This window comes from Oenanthe melanoleuca, chromosome 2 (genome assembly GCF_029582105.1).
Source record: "Oenanthe melanoleuca isolate GR-GAL-2019-014 chromosome 2, OMel1.0, whole genome shotgun sequence".
NCBI lineage: Eukaryota > Metazoa > Chordata > Aves > Passeriformes > Muscicapidae > Oenanthe > Oenanthe melanoleuca.
In genome coordinates, this window is record NC_079335.1 from 14,219,323 (window position 1) to 14,238,915 (window position 19,593).

General features: G+C 38.5%; 1 protein-coding gene across 3 annotated transcripts; it reads right to left on the reverse strand.

The window, feature by feature from the left end:
- Nucleotides 1–1,812: 1,812 nt before the first annotated feature.
- Nucleotides 1,813–19,181, reverse strand: MED30 (mediator complex subunit 30). Of its 3 annotated transcripts, none has more exons than XM_056484816.1 (5): nt 19,016–19,181; nt 18,399–18,604; nt 17,401–17,559; nt 14,242–14,352; nt 1,813–3,171 (listed from the first exon to the last, which is right to left on the reverse strand). In XM_056484816.1, exons 2-5 carry the CDS (start codon nt 18,570–18,572, stop codon nt 3,076–3,078), a joined length of 540 nt encoding a protein of 179 aa, XP_056340791.1. In that variant the 5' UTR covers nt 18,573–18,604; nt 19,016–19,181; the 3' UTR covers nt 1,813–3,075. The 3 variants fall into 3 exon arrangements, with proteins under 3 accessions (XP_056340791.1, XP_056340790.1, XP_056340792.1); XM_056484815.1 differs by having other exon boundaries at nt 18,961–19,118; XM_056484817.1 differs by having other exon boundaries at nt 19,007–19,109.
- Between the last annotated feature and the right edge of the window lie 412 nt (nt 19,182–19,593).

The window sequence follows — 19,593 nt, forward strand, 5'->3', positions numbered from 1 at the left end:
AGCATTTGAATTATGTTCACTACCCTTACTTTCATCTGTGTAAGTCAAAGTGTATGGTTTTGGTCCAACACCTTGCACAGTCCTGTTTGACAGTATTTACTGTGATAATTTACAATTCTGTCTATTTCTGCACTTTGCAATTTAGCTACTGCCCATCTATTCTGGTAGTGGTTTGAAGTGTTTCTCCTCTTTCCCAGATGAAAAACTGTAGAATAGACCTTGGCTGCTGCAGCAGCTGCAAAGAGAAAGCTGAATATCTTATCACCAAGACATCTAGTTGCAATAGCTACACTCCACATTTTTTGTTACTTCTGTACTGTTTGTGTGCAATAAAAAAGTCACCAAACTTTAAACACATTCAGTAAGACCACCTATATGCCATATGATCAGTACATTGAAGTCTAGACTAATCTCCATTTTCCATAATTGTGCCAAAAATAGAACAAAAATATGAAGAACTGAGAATTTCACACTCCTAATTAAGATGATGGTGCCATTTCAAAATCCACTTCAAATACTTCTTCTAGGCTGTTTGCATGCTTATGCATGCACTAAACAGAAAGCTGCCACTACAGCTTGCAAATAGAAAAATGCATTTGCATTTTAAACCAACAACAAAGTAAAATCTCTACTTGCAGTTATCTCTTTTTCAAAAGCTTTGCATACAAAATAATTATGAGTCTCACAGCTGCAGAAAACCCTATTATTTCTAACCAGCAAATCTGCCATAGTGGTGAATTTAAACAGGGAACAAACAATTCTGCTGCAGCCTTTGCCCTGGACTAAGATATCTACTCTTGCATTTGCAATATGGGAAAAAAGAGATCAAATCTTATTTGTAAGGTGTTTTGACAGCTACTCACATCTAGGTATTGTCATACATTCAGACCACTTTCAACACCGGGTAAACTAATAAAAATCAAGGTTTTCTAACACTTTATTTTCAACTACAAGACGGGACATCCATTCAACCATCAATATTTACAGCCTTTACAAAGATAAACAAAAGACAACTATATTGTATCTATTTTCAGGGAGAAGTCACATATTGTTAATCAGTTGTGATCAGATCTGTTATCAGTGATTTCTACCTCAAGGAGTAGATGAATGGGTTGAAATTATTAAAAAACAGAATTAGAGAGACTGACAGAACAACAAAACACCTGTGAGGGTGGTGAGACACTGGAACAGGCTGCCCAGAGAAGCTGCAATGTCCTATCCATGGCAGTGTCCAAGGTGAGGCTGTAGGGGGTTCTGAGCAACCCTGTCTGTGGCAGAGGTGTTGGAATAAGATGATCTTCAGAGTCCCTTCTAACACAAACCATTCTATGACTCTATGAAAATCAGTGTAACAATTTAAAATCCATGAATCTCAAATCACTAAGTATTCAGTATCAAACCATCAGACTGCAGAAAAGGTAGCTTTTAAAAGGATACCATTTAATTGGATGCTTCAGGAGGTTCTGAACAAGTCTTTCACACAAAACTACTATGGAGTTTGATTGGGCATGGAATAAGAGTTAAAAGTAATACACAAGAAGCAAATCCTGAGGATGGTTAGTTTTCAACCTGACAAATACTGAGAGTAAAGTGCCCTATGAATTTATATTGAAACTGTTGCTTTATGTATTTTTTCATCTGGAGAGACACATAGTATACTGGCAGCATCTGTGGATAACAAAAATTTTCAAGATTATTTTCAGGGCAAAGGAAAATTCTGAGAAGTAACCAAAAAAGATGAAGGTTTATAATTAACTCAAAATAATGAACTGCTTATATACTCCAAAGTGTACTAGGACTCACAGACATAGGTAAAAGATTAATGAGGTCTTTATTTAGTGCATTCTGGTAAACAAAACAAAGTATTCCAACCATACATTATGCTACAGAAATGCACCACCAGTAACAGTTGTTCAGAGCCAGCATGGCTTCCTGAGGGGGAAGTCCTGCTTGTTGAACCTGATTCTCTTCTACACCAGGGTAAACCACCACTAGCTGATCTAGGGAAGCCATCAGATGTAACCTTTTGGGACTTCAGCAAAGTTTTTGGATACTGTCTCTCAGAGAAACCTTATGGACAAAATGTCCAGCACACAGCTGTAACTGAGTTACATGACAGGTAAGCAACTGGCTGATGGGTTGGGCACAAAGTGTTACAGTGAATGGGGCACTGGTGACTGTCACTAGTGGGGTTCCACAGGGCTTCATCCCTGGCCCTGTGCTCTTCAAGGCAGGACTGGAAGGAAAACTTAGTAAATTTGTTGATGACACTGAATTGGGAGGAGCTGTCTACTCCCCTGGGGTCAGAAAGGCCCTGCAGAGAGACCTCGACAAATTAAAGGGTTGGGTGATCTCCAACTGTGAAGTTTAACAAGGGCAGGTGCTGGATTCTGCACCTGGGATGGGGCAGCCCTGGCTGTTTGTATAGACTGGGGAATGAGAGTCTGGAGAGCTGTGCCATGGAAAGGGACCTGGGGGTCCTGGTCTATGGCAACTTGAACATGAGCCAGCAGTGCCCTGGCAGGAGGGCCAATCCTGTCCTGGGGGGCATCAGGCCCAGCCGGGCAAGGGAGGGGATTGTCCTGCTGTGCTCTGCACTGTGGATTATATATAAAATACTGCAGATTGAACTGCAGTATTGGATTGCTGACTTCAGCCCTCTAGCTCACTGGAGCAACTTTCCTGTCTTGCAACTTTTCCTCTCTGTAGAGGCTATTTGCACTGAAGAATGGCATATAAACATATGTTTTTATAATTTTTAATTGTATTATAAAGAAAATCCAGAAACGCTTTATTTATAAAACCCCCTATCTACACAGCAATCCAAACTACTACTGTAAATTACTGAGGCTGTGCAAAAGAATCACACAGGTAAAACTTACAGCATGAATCTTCTATAAAAATAAACCCAACACCATTTACATCACTAGAAAATGACCCGATGTTTTAATCTTGAAGACTTTTCAAACATTACTGCAATATAATTGTGGCAAAACATGTTACTTCTTAGAAGGAAGTTAAGTATTTCCAAACAGATTTGTATCTTCTTCAGTTACAAAGTTTGATTTTCCTTGTTCAGTTCCTCATTGCCAACATGGCATTTATGTCCCAAATAAGATTTCGTAACTGATCCATGATCTGCTTCAGCTGCTGATTCTTCTGTTTCAGTTTCTGTGGGAAGAGTTTATTAGAAGTTTTTTTGTGATCAGTTCAAATAGTGCACTCAAAAATTCAACAAAAGTTACAGTGCTATGAAATGCTATATGAATCTTTTTCTAAGTTGTCAGTGAGCACTATTAGTGGGATTATACATCCCCTTTAAAGCACATTCTAAAAATACCTGAAAGCCTCAAAAGTTAAGGACCATTGCTAGAGGGGGAATGCTGTTTCATTTCACAGCAGCCTTTTATCAAAACACCTGACACCTTCAAAACACCTGACTGATCCTGCAGGGATCAGTCCTCACTTTGAAAAGTCTAAAACAGAGTATCCTAAGCTGGAAGAAGGAATTTGGGGAGCAGGTAAATTTATGTGAATATGTGTTTTATAAATTTGGTTTAGAGAAAAATGAGGCATTAACATTACAAGTTTGAACAAGGCACAGGGTACAGGTGAAACAAATCAAGCTTTTGCAGTCCTTCTGCTATGTAGGTCAACTGTGATGCGTTAAGAGTCCTGTCTTGAAAATGGTTCTAAATTCTTCAAAATTACAAATTTGTTTTTGCAAACTGTAGAAGCATTTGGAGCAGCCAGAGAACAGCAAACTAGCTTTTATTTTGTTGCATAGCCAAAACTTAAAAATTATTTCTCTACAGAAGAAAGATAAGGGCACCAAGACATCACACAATTTCCCTAACCTTTCCTGTTTAACAATAATATTCATATTTATTGTATCATTTATTCATTTTCCTGCTCAAATCAAAGCTGTTGAGAACAAAGTTAGGTTGTTGTTAACAGTACACAATTTGTCCTTCATTTCTTTCTGATTTGATAAGATGTCAGCCTTCCAACATTACAGATCAAACTATTTATTCAGTAGGGAAGTCTGGAGTTCCAAGTAAAGTGAAAGCACAGGAAAGACTTGCTTCCATCAAAACAGAACAAAATGTTTCAGGTTTGATGTAACTTTGTTATTTGCACTACACAAAAGGCAACACATTAAAAGCGTGACTCAAATCAGTATACAACCAAAGTTACTAACAGAGAGAAAATGAAGCAATATCCTGAAAATTAGTCTCCTGAATTTTGATGCAGTCAACACAACAATATTTTTAAACTGCCAGCTGGTCAGCTGGGAAAGAAGTACAGAGAAAAAAAGGAAGGCTATTCACTTCAGACCTGTAAAAACCATCTGAAGTAATAGGATAATTAGGCTTAGAAAACATGGGAAACATAGGAAGGGAAATACTCCTGAATACAGACTTTGCAGAACACTGGAAGACACAACACTCAGATCTAGATTCCCTAGAAGGATACAAAAACATATGTAGAACAGTGCATGTGCTCTAACATGGAATTCCTAGCCAAGCATTTTACAGGCTAAAAGGTGTTTTAGAAGTCAATATGTGCATTATCTAATACTTCTTTCTTTTCCATTTGCTGATCCAAGACTTCACAATATGCAGCAGAGATTCAGCTCCTAACTAAAGGCAAGAGAGAAAGCTAAGCAACATGTAGTTACCACAGCACTGAAATGACAGAATTACAAGGATCTTCCTACCAAAGGTCGTAAATGCAAGATCCTGATGCTTGAGAAAGCACAAGAGGGATGAGATAAACAAGCATGTTCATATCTGTGGCATTTTTAAACATAATTCTGTTTTGCCATCCTCAACATTCAGTCCTAGAGAAATCAGCAATATCACTCACATCAAAACTACTAGTTTAATGCAAGTTGTAACTCCTCCCTCTTACTGAGGCCACACCATATCAAGGTTTTTCAAAACCTTGGAAATAAAGGCTGAACAGTTGGTAATTGAAGTCACAGACAGAAATAAGAACCATTGACCTCTGAGAAGCAGACTGTTTTCTTTCTCCATCCATGTCCAATTGTACTGTTAAATACTGTTATTCACATGAACTTTGTGTAAGTTATGCCCAAAAGACTCATTCTGTGATACTGTTTTCCTCGCTTGTGAAAGTATTATGACACTGTAAATTGTTTGATCTTTATTTGATCCTAGACAGGGGAACCTTCAGCCTAGATTTCATTTGTTTTCAAAGCATCTGTAAGGACAAGAATCATAAATTTATTTCTTTATTTATGTGAAGATAATTTTAGATCCTCATCTTTAGTGAAGAGCTAATTTCTTAGCTCTTCTACTTTTTCTGGAGCCATAAAAATCATCTCAGATGAAGAACCATCCCTGTGTTGCTAGGCTGTTGAAAGAATAAAGAGAGAAGAAAAAAATCCACTTCAGAGAGCACAGTATCCTAATTGAAATGCATACAGTGATCTTTGTTACTGATCTTTGACAGGCAGTGGTCCACACCACAAAATACTACATAATTAATATGTTCTGCACCATTGGAACTGCTGGCCTCTGCTTAAGACTTTGCTGAGCCAGTAAGAACATCTCAACTCAAGTCTAACCTTGAAAAGATAGGTGAAATGGCCTTCTTGGGAAATGGGCAAAATCTTTAAGCAGCTTCTGCAGCAGTGACAAATTTTCATTTGAACAGATTGCTTGCAAGTTGTCTCCCACTCCTTCCTCCCTCTGTTGAAATGACTTAGTTGAACTCTAGACTGCTTCTCAGGATTAACAGTTGTATGCAACAAGAAAAAGTACATCCTACATACATGCAACAGTTTCTGACCTTATCTGTTTCAAGATGGTAGAGAGAAATTCTATGAGGCAGTTTATAATGAGTTTAAGAGACCTAAATTCAAGTTACATCTGTCAGGCCCATTTCTGTTATTCCCTCTCTGTCAGAAAAGTGATCTGACCAAAAAAGCTACCCTAAGGGCTCTTCTTTGGTGATACTAATTTTCAATGGGGACCATTTTGACTGACCTTGCAAGTATTATAGCCAGTGATGGAACTGTCAAGGACTGCACCTTCCAGTAACCAACAAGACCTTAATTGGCTTAGGTCAGGTAGGTCATTTATGAAAACATTTACTGAAGCACAAAACCCACATAAATGAAACAAAGTGGGAGAACCATAACATACATCCAGAAAATAGCTGTCTTTCAAGGATGAAAAGCTAGCATAAAGAACCTGCCATGTTTCATACAGATTTGGGTTCAATAGGACACAGTAATTTCAACTTTGACTGAAATAAATGTTTTACTTTAAGTCATTTTTGCCTCACTTGCATTTCATTAGAAATCAGTGCTGTCTAGTTCAATTCACAATTTACAATGAGACGTATCAGAACCCTCCTTTGCACAGCATTCTTGTCTCTCTCCTCATTTTAACTCATGCATCCTTCACATTTTAAAACTAAAACATCACTGTGAGTCATTATGCTGCACTCAATCAATTTGTTAGAAATCCCTTCTTCAGGCAAAGAAAATAATGTAAACACTGTAGAAGAGTAAGATCATATTCCAAGTGGTGCTTGTAAAAACATCACCAATCTGTGTTTCAGTTGTACAGGCTCTTCTGCTCAAGGAAAAAAACTAGCAACGATCTGTTTCCATCTTGAAAATCTTACATTGAAGACCATTCTCCTGAATACTGTGCCAGCTATGGTTTTTACCTGCTCTATTCAAGATCTACAACAGTACAGGCCAGATGGACATCTCAGTGTCTCAGTGTAACATTAAAAATCAATAACCATAGTACCTTTACTTGAATAAATCTTAGCAAAATTTTTAAATAAATAAATTTTAAATAAATTGTATTTATTTTGTCGATTAAGACTCTACTACAGAGAACTTGCATCACATTCTTTCCCAAGCATATAGAATCGTGGAAGACTTTGGGTTGGAAGGGACCTTTAAAGGTCATTTAGTACAACCCTGCAATGAGCAGGGACATCTTCAACTAAAACAGGTTGCTCAGAGCTTGGTCCAGCCTGACTGTAAATGCTTCCAGGGATGGGACACCTACCACCTCTCAGGACAAGTGTTTTATCACCCTCAGCCTAAAAAATGTCTTCCTTATATTTCATCTAAATTGGTCTTCTTTTAGTTTAAAGCCATTACCCCTTGCCCTGTCACAACAAGCCTGCTAAAAAGTTTGCTCCCATCTTTCTTATAAGCCCCCTTTAGGTACTGAAAGGCTGCTATAAGATCTCCCTAGTCTCTTCTCTCCTTTAGACTGAACAGCCTCAACTCTCAGCCCTTCCTCATAGGACAAGTGTTCCATCCCTCTGATAATTTTTGTAGCCCTCCTCTGAACCCACTCCAACAGGTCCATATCCTTCCTGTGCTGAGGAGCCTAGAGCTGGACACAATACTCATGTTACTCCTTCTGACCATTCAACTGCTGTAAGAAGTGATTCTTGAAAGTCTTATGAAGGTGACAGTGCCCTCTGTGTTTTCAGGTAAGTTAAGCCCAAGAAATTTCTACAGAAATATGATTTTTGTAATAGGAAGGTGACATTTATACCATTCTTTATTTAAATGAATCCTTCAAAATGAAATCTCTGAAGTATGAAAGTGGAAAAAATCTTCTCTTTTCTTTTTTCCTTTGGTAGTCAAGAGACTATTACAATGTTATATGCATATAGCATATGTTATATGCACATTGCTGGAAAAAAAATATGATGGAAAAAGTGCCCTCAACACTTTCCTAGAACTCTCTTAAAGCTGCCAAGTGGTGTCTTAACTTATGGCTGCTCAACTGATACCAAGGCTCATTTTCCATCATAATAAATTCATATATCAATCTTAATAATTTTTTTCAAAGGGATAAAAATATTCATCACTAGTACAGTAACTGCTGTGCAAATTAACATGAACACACTCACTGTCCAGTATCTACAGCTTTTCCTGATGTCAGCCACAGGCATGACTGTTCTACACTCAGCAAAAATGAAAGACTGAGTTTTCTGCCTTGCACTTCACCTGACAGCTGAAATGAAAACTGCTCCTTCTGCATGTGTAACCCTGTGTTCCTGAAACAAACAGAAGCATCAGTCATAGCCTGTGCTCTGCTGCAAGCTCAATACTTTTCACCTGTTGACCCAGACAGGATTGTATTTATCCACTGATCTGTTGTTCTGAGAGGAATAAGCACCTTCATTCAAATAGATGGATGTTTGCTTCATACCAATTATTTATCGTTCAACAATGAGGTCTGAGGTCTTATTTACTGAGTACCATCTAAGCTCTGTAGCTTGTAATGGAATTATTCAATCCCCAAGGTGCTTCTCTACCACACTTCTCAGTGTCACATCCCCATTCTTAATATGAAAATCCCACAGATCTATGATCCTGTTACAGATGGCAAACCCAGTCACACGAACACTATAGATAAAACTGAACTGCTGCCAACTTTGTCCAAAGACATTTAAGATTCATGTTCATCTCCAAACTTTGCATTTTAACAGCTTCCCACATATTCAAAGATATCACGAGCCATAAGGGGAAGAATGAACAACTATCACAGATAATTTGTGGCAGAGAAAAAAAAATTCAGCTCCCAAGAGCTGCCTTAGTTAGTTACTCACTACACACACTAAATCCTTCCTTCTCATTCCCAAATTCTCTGCTTACTCAATACTCTAATGCAGTTACGCAATACACAAACCAGGATTTTTATAATCTTATTTACTACAACACTGATTCAATCTAAATAGTGCCCAGTCTGCCACAAAAACAGAACAGCTCAAAAGACTTTTCCAGAATAGAAAGCGGGAAGGGGGGAAGAGGAACCAAATATGATAATGAAATAAAGGTTGTATAATATACATCCATATGAGGACAAAACAAGACAAGTAGGATTTTACAGGCAGCTTTATGGTCACCTTTTCCTAACCTTTTTCAACTTTATAAGTGTGATATAGTTTTGATACTGGACACAATGTGAAAAATTTTGTGTGCAACATTTTATACAAAACTGAAAAGGAAATAATTAATTATCTGGAATAAAAGTGCATCTGAATGCTGAAACAGATGTTGTAGGACACAGCAAGACCACTCTACTTAATTTTCTGTTGGAGAGGGGGGATATGCTCATGATGAAAAAGGAAACATTTCAACTCATTTGCAAGAAAGACAAGGAGGGAGATCCAGAAAACTACAGGCTACTCAGCCTAACTCCTGACTCCAGGAAGACTGAGCGGCAAATCCCTCTGGAAGTCATATCCAGACACATAATGGTAAGGTGACTGGGAACAGTCATACTGGATTTCCTGAAGATGCCCTGTGCCTGACCAACACGATAGCCTTCTATGGAGAAATTATTGGCTGTGTGGCAAGGGGAGAAGAGGAGATTTTCTTCACTTTCATAAAGTAAAATCCTTCATGAGTCAAGCTTTTGACACAGCCTCTCATTGCCTTTGAGCAAATTGGAGAGATATGGTTTGGATAGGTGAATTACTGGGTTGATGGAAAACTGGCTGGACTATGAGATTCTAAATGCTGGGATCATCAGTACTAAGACCAAGTGCTACTGGTCACTCTTGAAGTTTCTCAGGATTGACACTAAGGTGAATATTCTTAATATCCTCATTAATGACTAATCCACATTTAATGACCAAATCGCCATATCAAAGTTATCGAATTGGTGGACAATACCAAACTGAGGAAGGTGAAAAATATACTCAGTGGTAGGATGTTGGATTCAGAGGGACCTCAACAGGTGGGAAAGGCAAGACAACACCTATCTCAGGAACTTCAATTAAAACAACATCCTACATGTGCACACAGAATAAACTCATACAATAGCACAGGCAGTGTGTTGACTGAATAGAAATGAAATTTGCAGAAGAGGATCCAGGTCCTTTTTGATACTTTCTAACAAGTTTAATATGAGTTATCAGCAGATCTTTTTTTTGCAACAAAGAAGACAAACTACACTCTGCCCTTTATTACCAAGAATGTGCCACTCAGGTCAGATGAGTACCGCTCATACTCTCTTCTGTTTGGCTCTGGAGAATGACTGTCCAATTTGAGGATCAATACAAAGCTCTACCATACTGAATCATGCCTAGTGGAAGATCACCACAAAGATAAAAGCTGTGTTTGTTCAATCTCACGCAGAGAAGGCCATAGGGCAGGATCACAGTGCTGTCTTCAGCACCTACTGAAGCTCACAGAAAAGACAAAGCTGGACTCTTCTTAAGTATACACAGCAAAAGGATGAGGGGCAGTGAATATACAAGTTATGACAAAGAAAATTCCTATGTAACATTAGGAAAATTTTCACAGTAAAAGTCAACCCTGAAGAAGAGCCTGGGAAAGACAGAATTTCAGTCCTTAGAGAAAATGCTGGAGCATGGACATGAGCTGGAGCAGCTGGATCTAACTTTGCTGGTTGACCCTGACTTGGGCTGAGGGCTAAATAAGATAATCTCCATACATCCCACTGAGCCTAAATTCCTCTGATTCTACCATTGCAGAGTCAGTTTGGGCTCTCAGAAAATCATGGAATTGTCTCCAGTGCAGATTAACCTGCTCAGAAGGTGTCCAAGTAACGAATTCTTCCCCTCTTGCCAAAGCATTCCCTGGTGCACACCCACATTTTGGGTGAAAAAGGACTCTACACATATAAAACCAATTAAAGTACATGCAAATAGTGTGAAAAGCAGTTTAAAAGGAATTTAGGTTTTCTGCATAGTCCTAAACAGCATCAGCTGCAAGGCACAATGTTTGTGCTATCAAAAGCAGCCCAGAGCTAAACCTGTTACAGCCTAACTTACTTAAAAGTCTGTCATGTAGATTGTCTTCTTCTCTCTTAGCAAGATCACTGTTGAACACTTAACAAACATTAGTTAAGAATATCAAATATGATTGTTTTCTAAAGGGGCACCTAGAATGTCCAAATGCTATTTTGCTTTGTTTTCACCCAAATGTACTTACACTACTAATTATGTAATGGTTCTCCAAAGTGCTTCATTGAAACCAGACCTACAGCATGAATGAAACCTAAGCTGTACTCGCTCCATTTCTAAAAGCAAGCAGTAAAGAAAACCATTGATAGGGCAGCAAAACTGATTAAATTTTTGATTTGGCATTTCTGTTTCAAGTCCTGTCAAATGTACTAAAAGACCACAGACTGAAGGTGAGCCTGACATCTTGAGAATAATACTGATGATTCTATATTTAAAAGGTAAAAAACTTAATAGACGGAACATTAAACACTCAAAAAACATGAACAGAAGAGAGGAAATCTTGGTAACATCTTCCACTTGCTGCAAAGAGATTAATTTCAATGAAAACTGAATCAAGACATATACTAGAAGACCAATTCAAATGCTAAACTGATTCTGGAACAGTAATTTATTCCAAAAAAAAGTCAACCACCTCAACAATTTACAAACCTAGAAAACATATACAGATCAAAAAGAACAAGCTACATTTTTTGGAACTGCAGGAGAGAATTGATTATGAGAAGAGATAGAGGTAGTTACTACTCAAGAAATGGTTTGTTTTGTAATAATGGCACAAGCTTTTTATTGTGGACAAAAGTCCCATGTGTTACAAAGCTTAATAGGTTTTATTTAAACCCACAGTTGCTAATTATTACTGAATCGCTAGGACAGAAATTCGTTGCCTTGTAAACTAATCTATATTTTAAATTAACAGACAAGTACCTACATAGCCAAGGTCAGGACATTAAACTTTCTGACCTAAAAGGCAACTCTAATATGGCAGAATAACTAAATAAGACCAAAAGGTGACACAGTAAACCAACACGAAGAGCTCCTACAGTTTTTAGGAACTCTGATACATCAACAGGTTCTCCTGCCCCATGAATGAGATGCTGAGCAAAGGAAGTACCTGATGCTTCCCTCCTCCTCCACTGAGGATGCTCTATTCCCAGACACCTGCAGTAACAAAGCAAAGCTGCTGTTTTTCAAGTCAGTGGCTCATGGAATGAGGACATTTTTGTGTGAGAATATATGATCCACAAGGTTTATAACAGGTACTACTAGTTTTGGCAGTGCTCCACACTGTGGGGCAGTTAGTGTCTTTAACATACATCCAGAGCCACTAAAGAAACCAGAGTGGATGGGATATCATGGCAAGAAGGGCAAAATTAAGAGATCCATGGCAGGTCTAAGAACTAATTAAAAAACCACAATAGTGTCAAAGTCTTGGGCTGCAACAGTGCAATAGTGATTTTCTGCTACCAATAACACACAAGACTGAAAAAAATAATGCTATCACAGCAAAATGAAAAAGGTGAGAACAGGACAAGGAACTGAAGGAAGAAAAGATTTGGTCAAGAATATAAAAAGCTTCCTTAACTATCAGGTTTCCCTGATAGTAATTTCATCAGCATTTTGTATTACTGAAATTTTCCTATAATTAATTCACCAAATTGAGCTGGAGGTGGAAATTATACACTAGAGAGGACTGAAGAGCTGTCAGGTGTACCAGCTAAGAACCAGAGCAAGCCCTCCTTGAAGCCAGCAGCCAGTGTTAGAAATTAGACCAATTATCTGATTCTAGTGATTTTTCTTTGAAAAAAAATAAATTATATATTTCTAGTCATAAAAACATTTCCTAGTCTGCAATGTATTAAACTTTGAACTTTGAAAATGGTAGTAGATATGCTCATACAACTGGAGGGAGACAAAAGAAAAAATCAGTGAACTTTCGAAAAAGAAGTTTAACTTTCTTTTGCTGCATTATTAAGTATTTGTCCACAAAAACACTGGAGAAAGCTCAACCATCTTTTGAAGATTTAGTGTAGAAAATCTGGAAATAAGGTCTAGGCATTTAAGTATAAATACAGGATTTCAGCCATATTTACATAAAGATTTCAATGCATTCTTAATTACCAGTTTGCTACCAATGGTCCTGTAACACCATCAACCTGTTTAAGGTTCAGAACTCTTAATAAAAATTTATGAAATTATTTTTACAAGATCACACCAAGGAGGTTTAAAATCATATTAGCATATAGGTACAACAACAAGGGCAAAACCATGTCATAGAACTATTAAAGCCACAGCAAGGATGGACAGTTAAGCTTATTAATACATAAAGATTGCAAATAAATGTGCATAAATTCACCGTACAACATTACATACAATATAATACATACAACCCTGCTACATCAGCACTGAAGAGAAAGATTAAAACAAGAGAGCTGACAACTGCATTTCTCTAAATTCACTTAGGCTTCATTTTCTCCTGTACAATACACATGCATTTTTCTAAATAAATGGGTTATGAAAAATTCAATACATGTATGATTGTGGAAGACAAATTAAAACACTGGAAATATTTAAAAAGCTGAAAATCCATCAATTATTCATTCAATAAATAAACATTTTTTTTAAATTTATTTATTTTGTTCGCTTATTATTGTAGATTATAACTCCTTTTTACTGAGCATTTGCAGATATTACAGCCGTAGAAATATTTATTTAATCCTATCTTTGTACTTTACAGCTTGAAGAAACAATATTCAAAACTGTGGTCTGGTAAAACTATGTATTTTTAATCTCCATATTACATTAGCTTTTACTACAGCATAATTTTTTTTAGATTTTAATCCCTCTTCAGAAATTATACCCAACTGCACAATGCCATTCAAACTGAAAATTCACCATTTTAACTCATATAACTTTTATAATTCATAGAACATTTTTTTCTGAATGTGCCAAGATTCAATAAATGTTCCTCTTGACAAAAGGAACATTCTTCCTCAAGCTGTCAAAATAAAGAAGGTAGTCCTGAAAATTCTTTAACAACTCACATAACTGTGATAATATTTACACATCTGGTGTTCAATATCAATTATTTTAATAGCTAAGGTAAGTTCTGAAGATAAATAAGTTCAATGGGTACCTTAGTTCAGTTTGTACTGTCAATATCTAGTGGGTTACACATAAACATAACACACGGTATTCATAAGAATATATGTCTGTTTAAAAAGAGACACAAGTTAAAATTGTTAGGAAACCTAAACTCTACTGCCAGAGGTACAGCTGAAAACTTGTTGTTTAACTAAAAGGTTGATACTGAAATATTTATAAATAAAAAGTATTTATCTCCAGTTTTGATGCTGTTCATCACACATTCTATATTTAGCACAGCAATCTAGAAATTAAGGCTTTGTAATGTGAAAATTACATTACTTAGTTTATGCAAATTAATTTCAACTTTGTTACCTTATTTACTTCCATGATTTCCCTTCTCTCTTCACTAGCAAAACGAAGCTGACTTGCAGCACCACGATCATCATGCTTGGAGCCATCTTCTTCAACATATGGAATAAGTTGCTGTGAAGACAAGAAACATCAGCTTTAGAGAAAAATAAAAAAGAAAAAAATAGGAAAAAAAGAAAAAAAATCAAATCCAGGAAATACATAAGGTACTACCATTTCTCCACAGGTTCTAAGTGCCCAAGAGAAAGTGGAGACGAGCCCACTTGCCATCTCAAACCTAAAGGCCTTGCAATGACCTCAGCTGGGTCTCCAGGAAAACAATGTGCTTCAAAAAGACACAATCCTACACATTACCAAGCCTAGACCAGAGAAATTTTGTAACTGCAGGCAGAAGCCAGTTTTTCCATTTTAAGATGTTTATTATAGATAATCCTTGTAGTTTTGAATTCTGCAGACTGGGATTTTAAAATTTGCTATTCCACACTAAGAAATAAAGCCACAAACATGAAGTTAGCATTATGGAAAAGCATTTTAGTGATATACTGAACATAAATATGACAGACTTTACATAGCTACTTGGTCCATATTCTAGTTAGGACGTGCTATTTTAATGAGCCTCTGCTTGGCTGTTCTTAAGACCAGACCCATAGTTACCTAAAGTGAGTTTTTCTGTAAGTATTTCTCACTGTGATCTCCTCAGAATCATAGTTTGGTTTACAGAGGAGAAGACCATAATGCATAGTCTTTTTTGTAAGCTTCAACAAAGCCAAAATTCCTTGATGCAGAATTTTTAAATGAATACTACAATATGTTTCCTTCCTAAAAAAATAAATCAAAAAGAAACATACTAGATACAAAACAAATACTTGCTTCTGTCATAACACTTCCAAGCTACTACCAATTTCTTAAAAGATAATGCATCCACGAAGTCCATGGTCTGACATTTTTTCTTCTGTGCTGAACTATGCACAAATACATCTGTGTTCACATACTACAGACAAATGGAAGACTAATATTCATAAAAGTGAGCAAGATAACATTAGTTTAAAAGCCTGGGAGCAAGTTGCTCATCAAGTACATATGAACTTCATACTTATGTTGGGGTGTAATATTACAAAAAGCATTCAGTGCCTTCAGCACTCTGATGGAAAACTTACTTTGATTTAACCCACTAAAAATGTAATTTCCTTCTATACAAACATTTTTGCAGCCATTCTTATTAATTTTAGCAAAATGGACAAAAGCTACTACACTAAACTCTGCTGTGAAAAAAGTAGCAAATGTTGACCACTTACTACATTTGCAGACCATAAAGAAGAAGCAGTGGGGCTGCTATATGCTCTTGGAAAAACTCTCTGATGGAAAAATAAAGTAGCACTCAAAGGAGAACATTTTCTTCGAAAGCCTCCCTATCTTTCAGAAAAGGTGACAGATGAAAAAGAAAACCCAAAAAACAAACCTACAAAGAAAAGCAGAACTATACCCAATACACAACAGAAGCAGGAAATTTAATCTTTGTAGGCAGATCTTCACAATTATCTCATGCCTTGCTAGGGTGGTTAACAGAGAACTAATAATACCTATTACACATTAGTACACATTAACAAAAAGTATGAAATAATTTATATCAATAATAATGGAATAAGCAATACTAGCAGGTATGGACTTCTCTTGACTGTGAGAAAAAAGTTTTATTGATATTCTGTAAAGACATAGTTAGATTACTGGCATTAAATAACACAACTGAGACTATTATTGAACTACTGGAAGAAGAATTTAGGAAAACTGATCCAGGAGGAATGATGTGCCACTGTATTCACTCTAACCAATAAAAACATGGGGAGACAGGCATCTGCAAAGTTCAGAGAAGAAAAAGAGAAGAAGATTTTAAAGAATATCCCAACTATCAATAAAAAACTCTGCTGTGACTAAGTTATCAGTGAAACCTTGCATTAAAAGAGCCTGAAGTGATTACTTATTTTCTCTATGGAGATTATTTTCCATACAGATAACGTGAAAAAATGTGAGAAGTTAAAGAAAAAAACAATCCAACCCCACATCATTCCATGGATATGGGAAAAAAAGACACATGAAAAGCTTTTAAATAAGAAACAAGTGTTTGGTTATTGTGTACAAGTCAACACATTGTGAAAACAGGTTTATTTTCTTAAATGGGAAAATTAACTTATTCCCTTGCTTGTTGTCAGGTTTACAGATACATTTCTCTGAAACCTTTGTCAAAAGCCAGTGACTAGTAGTCTAGAATGGACTGTACAGAATGGACTTCTTCATTTCTTTACTCCCTCTCTACTCCTTCTTTACTTCACTTAAGAGACTCACACTTCAAATATAATGCCTATATGATTAAAATTCAATGGACAATCAAAAGTCTGTTAATAAAGTTGCCTCAGAATCCAGAGGTCAGTAATTAAAGAATTTCAAAGTTCTGGTTAATACAGAGCAGGAGCAACTCAAATTGTAACAAAACCCAGGGTTTCAGAGTATTACTAGAAATTAGAAACAACTTATGAGGAAGATGACATTTAAGATTTTATGACTAACAGCAGTATTATCAAGAAAAACTTTGGCCAATCCTCCTCCCTGAACGTTTTATCTTGCAGTTTTTCTATCACCACTGCACATTTAGATTTGGTTCATATGGCCAGGAAGTTAGGAACAGCTGAATAAGAGACCTATGGAGGCACAGACTAGCAGCCAGAAAAAGTAAATAATATTTATTACTCAGGAGCCAGGGTGACAGGTGAGAGCTTGAAGCATGCCTTTTCCCACTTCTTCCCACTACTTGTAAAAAATTTGCCCTGGTCCTCTTTTTTTTTATCCCTAGGGGAAACAAATTGGTGAAGGTACCAAGAAGCCAGAGGAAAAAAGGTTAAAGTTTTTAATTAAGTTTGCTTTCACAGAATCAGTTAGGCTGGAAAAGACCTCTGAGACCAAGTCCAAATTATGACAGAACAGGGTGTCAATTAGACACTAAGTTTCACAATCTTTCAACAAACTCTAATTAATAAACAGAATTCAGTCCACTGAATAATTCCAGGATCATGAAAACTTATCAGTCACCTGCAGCTGAGGAAGATGGATGATTTGCTATCCAGAGTGGTTATTCTGATTTGCAATTTATACATAAATAAAGGTACTTACTTCTATGGGAACAGGATCAAGTCCAGCACAGTTTTCATTACATTTGTCATAGACTAATCTCAGTTTTCTGAAGAGTATTGATAGCTGACGGAGATGTTCCTGCAGCTTTGCCAGTCTGTCTTGATATGTTGCAGTATGGTAAGTAACACCATTTGGCAACTTAGAGAACCAAAACATTAAAAATATTACAGTAAAGTTTCTGTCACAGGAAAGAAATAAAGGTATCAGACAGCTTTTTGTATATTTTAAAATAAGACAATCACACTTTTCCCATAGCAATCACCGAAATTTTTATTTGCTTTACTAACAAAATTACGTATTTATTGTGCTCAATCACTGCTGTCAAACACTCTCATGTATTCTACACTTTGGTAATTGTCAATCCCTCTTGACATTTCAGTGTCTTAACAATGCTTAAATATGACACTGTTGTGACTGGGGTTGAAATTTTGTGTCTCAATCCCAAGCCACTCAATTCAGTGACTCAAGAGTCATGAAAATACAGAAGGAGTGGGAGTGATTATTTATCTTGTACTCTTCACAGAGAAAACACAACAGAAGTTTGTATGTTTTCTCAGTAAGTAAATAAAAATAAGGATTATGTCATTTTTCCTAACTAAAAATGTTTTAGGTGGGAAATATTACAGAAAAAGAACAATAAAAATTCCTCTAAATTTACTCCCCATATGTAAACATAAACAGAGAAATATAACCGACCTATGAACAGTCTTCATTATACATAAAAGAAAACACAGTTACTAAGCATATTTAGAGTTTTTTTATTGTGGGGGCAATGACAATGTAGCATTTCTGAATTTCACTTAATACAGGACTAAGCAAATATATCAAGAATAGCCCTCACTTCTTCAACCAATCATCCTTTTCAGAGCAATCTGATCTAGTTTTCCAAACATGCATCTCCTGAGTCTATATATACTGGCAGTCAGTGATAAAAACACGGCAAGCTGAGTGTATAGAAATAAACAGCTGTTTCTCACCTGCATGTTCCTCAGTAACTGGAAGATCTCCATGGTTCGAAAGACGATGTCCTGCACGGTCTCCTGGCCGATGCGGCACAGGGAAGCCGTGTTCACCTCCCGGGCAGCCTGAGCCTGCGTCCCGGAGAAAGCGCCCGGCGGCATCCCCGCCCCGGCCAGAGGGGGGGTCGACATCTCCCGGCCTCGGCCGGTCACACTAGGGCAAGCTGCACGAAGAAGCGATGATGGAACGATCAAGTATTTGTTTGACCGTGGCTCTCCCACTCCTTTTCCCCGTACGCGGCTCTGTCCAACACGAGGCCGGCTGAGCTCAGCACCGCTCGGCCCGGACACCGGGCGCTGGAACCGGCGCTGCCCCTCACGCACCGCCCTCCCTCACAGCGGCCACTGGGCGCGGCCCTGCCTCGCTCCATCCCAGCGGGAATACGACAGAGGTGTCTGCCCAGCTCCAGCAGGCAGAACCCAACCCTGGGCCCCGGGACCGGTACCTGCCCGACCGCTCCTCCCTCCGCTGACCCGCCCGCCCCCGGGGCGCAGCGGTGCCCCGGCCCCTCAGCCTCACCCGGCCCCTCGGGCCCGGCCGCACTCGCGAGTCCCACCGCACTCGCGGAACTCGCCTCACTCCCGGGTCCCGCCGCACTCACGGGCCCCGGAGCCGCGGCGGAAGCACTTCCCTGCGCCCGGCGCCGTCACAGCCGGCGGGGCGGGAGCGGCGGGCGGGGCCGCGGCTCTGTCGCGTCGGCTTGAGGCCGCCTCTGTACCGCTCTGTACCTCCTCTGTACCGCTCTGTACCGCCCCTTTACCGCCCCTGTACCGCCTCTGTACCTCCTCTGTACCTCCTCTGTACCGCTCTGTACCGCCCCTGTACCGCCTCTGTACCTCCTCTGTACCTCCTCTGTACCGCTCTGTACCGCCCCTGTACCGCTCTGTACCTCCTCTGTACCTCCTCTGTACCGCCCCTGTACCGCCTCTGTACCGCCTCTGTACCGCCTCTGTACCTCTCTGTACCGCCCCTTTACCGCCCCTGTACCGCCCCCGTCCCGCCCCTGTCCCGCCGCTGTCCCGTAGGACGTCTCGCTCGGCAGCCAGGGTGTTTTCCTGACTTGCTGAAGCCAGGGCAGGTCAGCCAGCATGCGGACTCTTGAGGTTGAAAAGTTTGGTCAGAATCCCCAGGCATATTCACACATTCCCACCA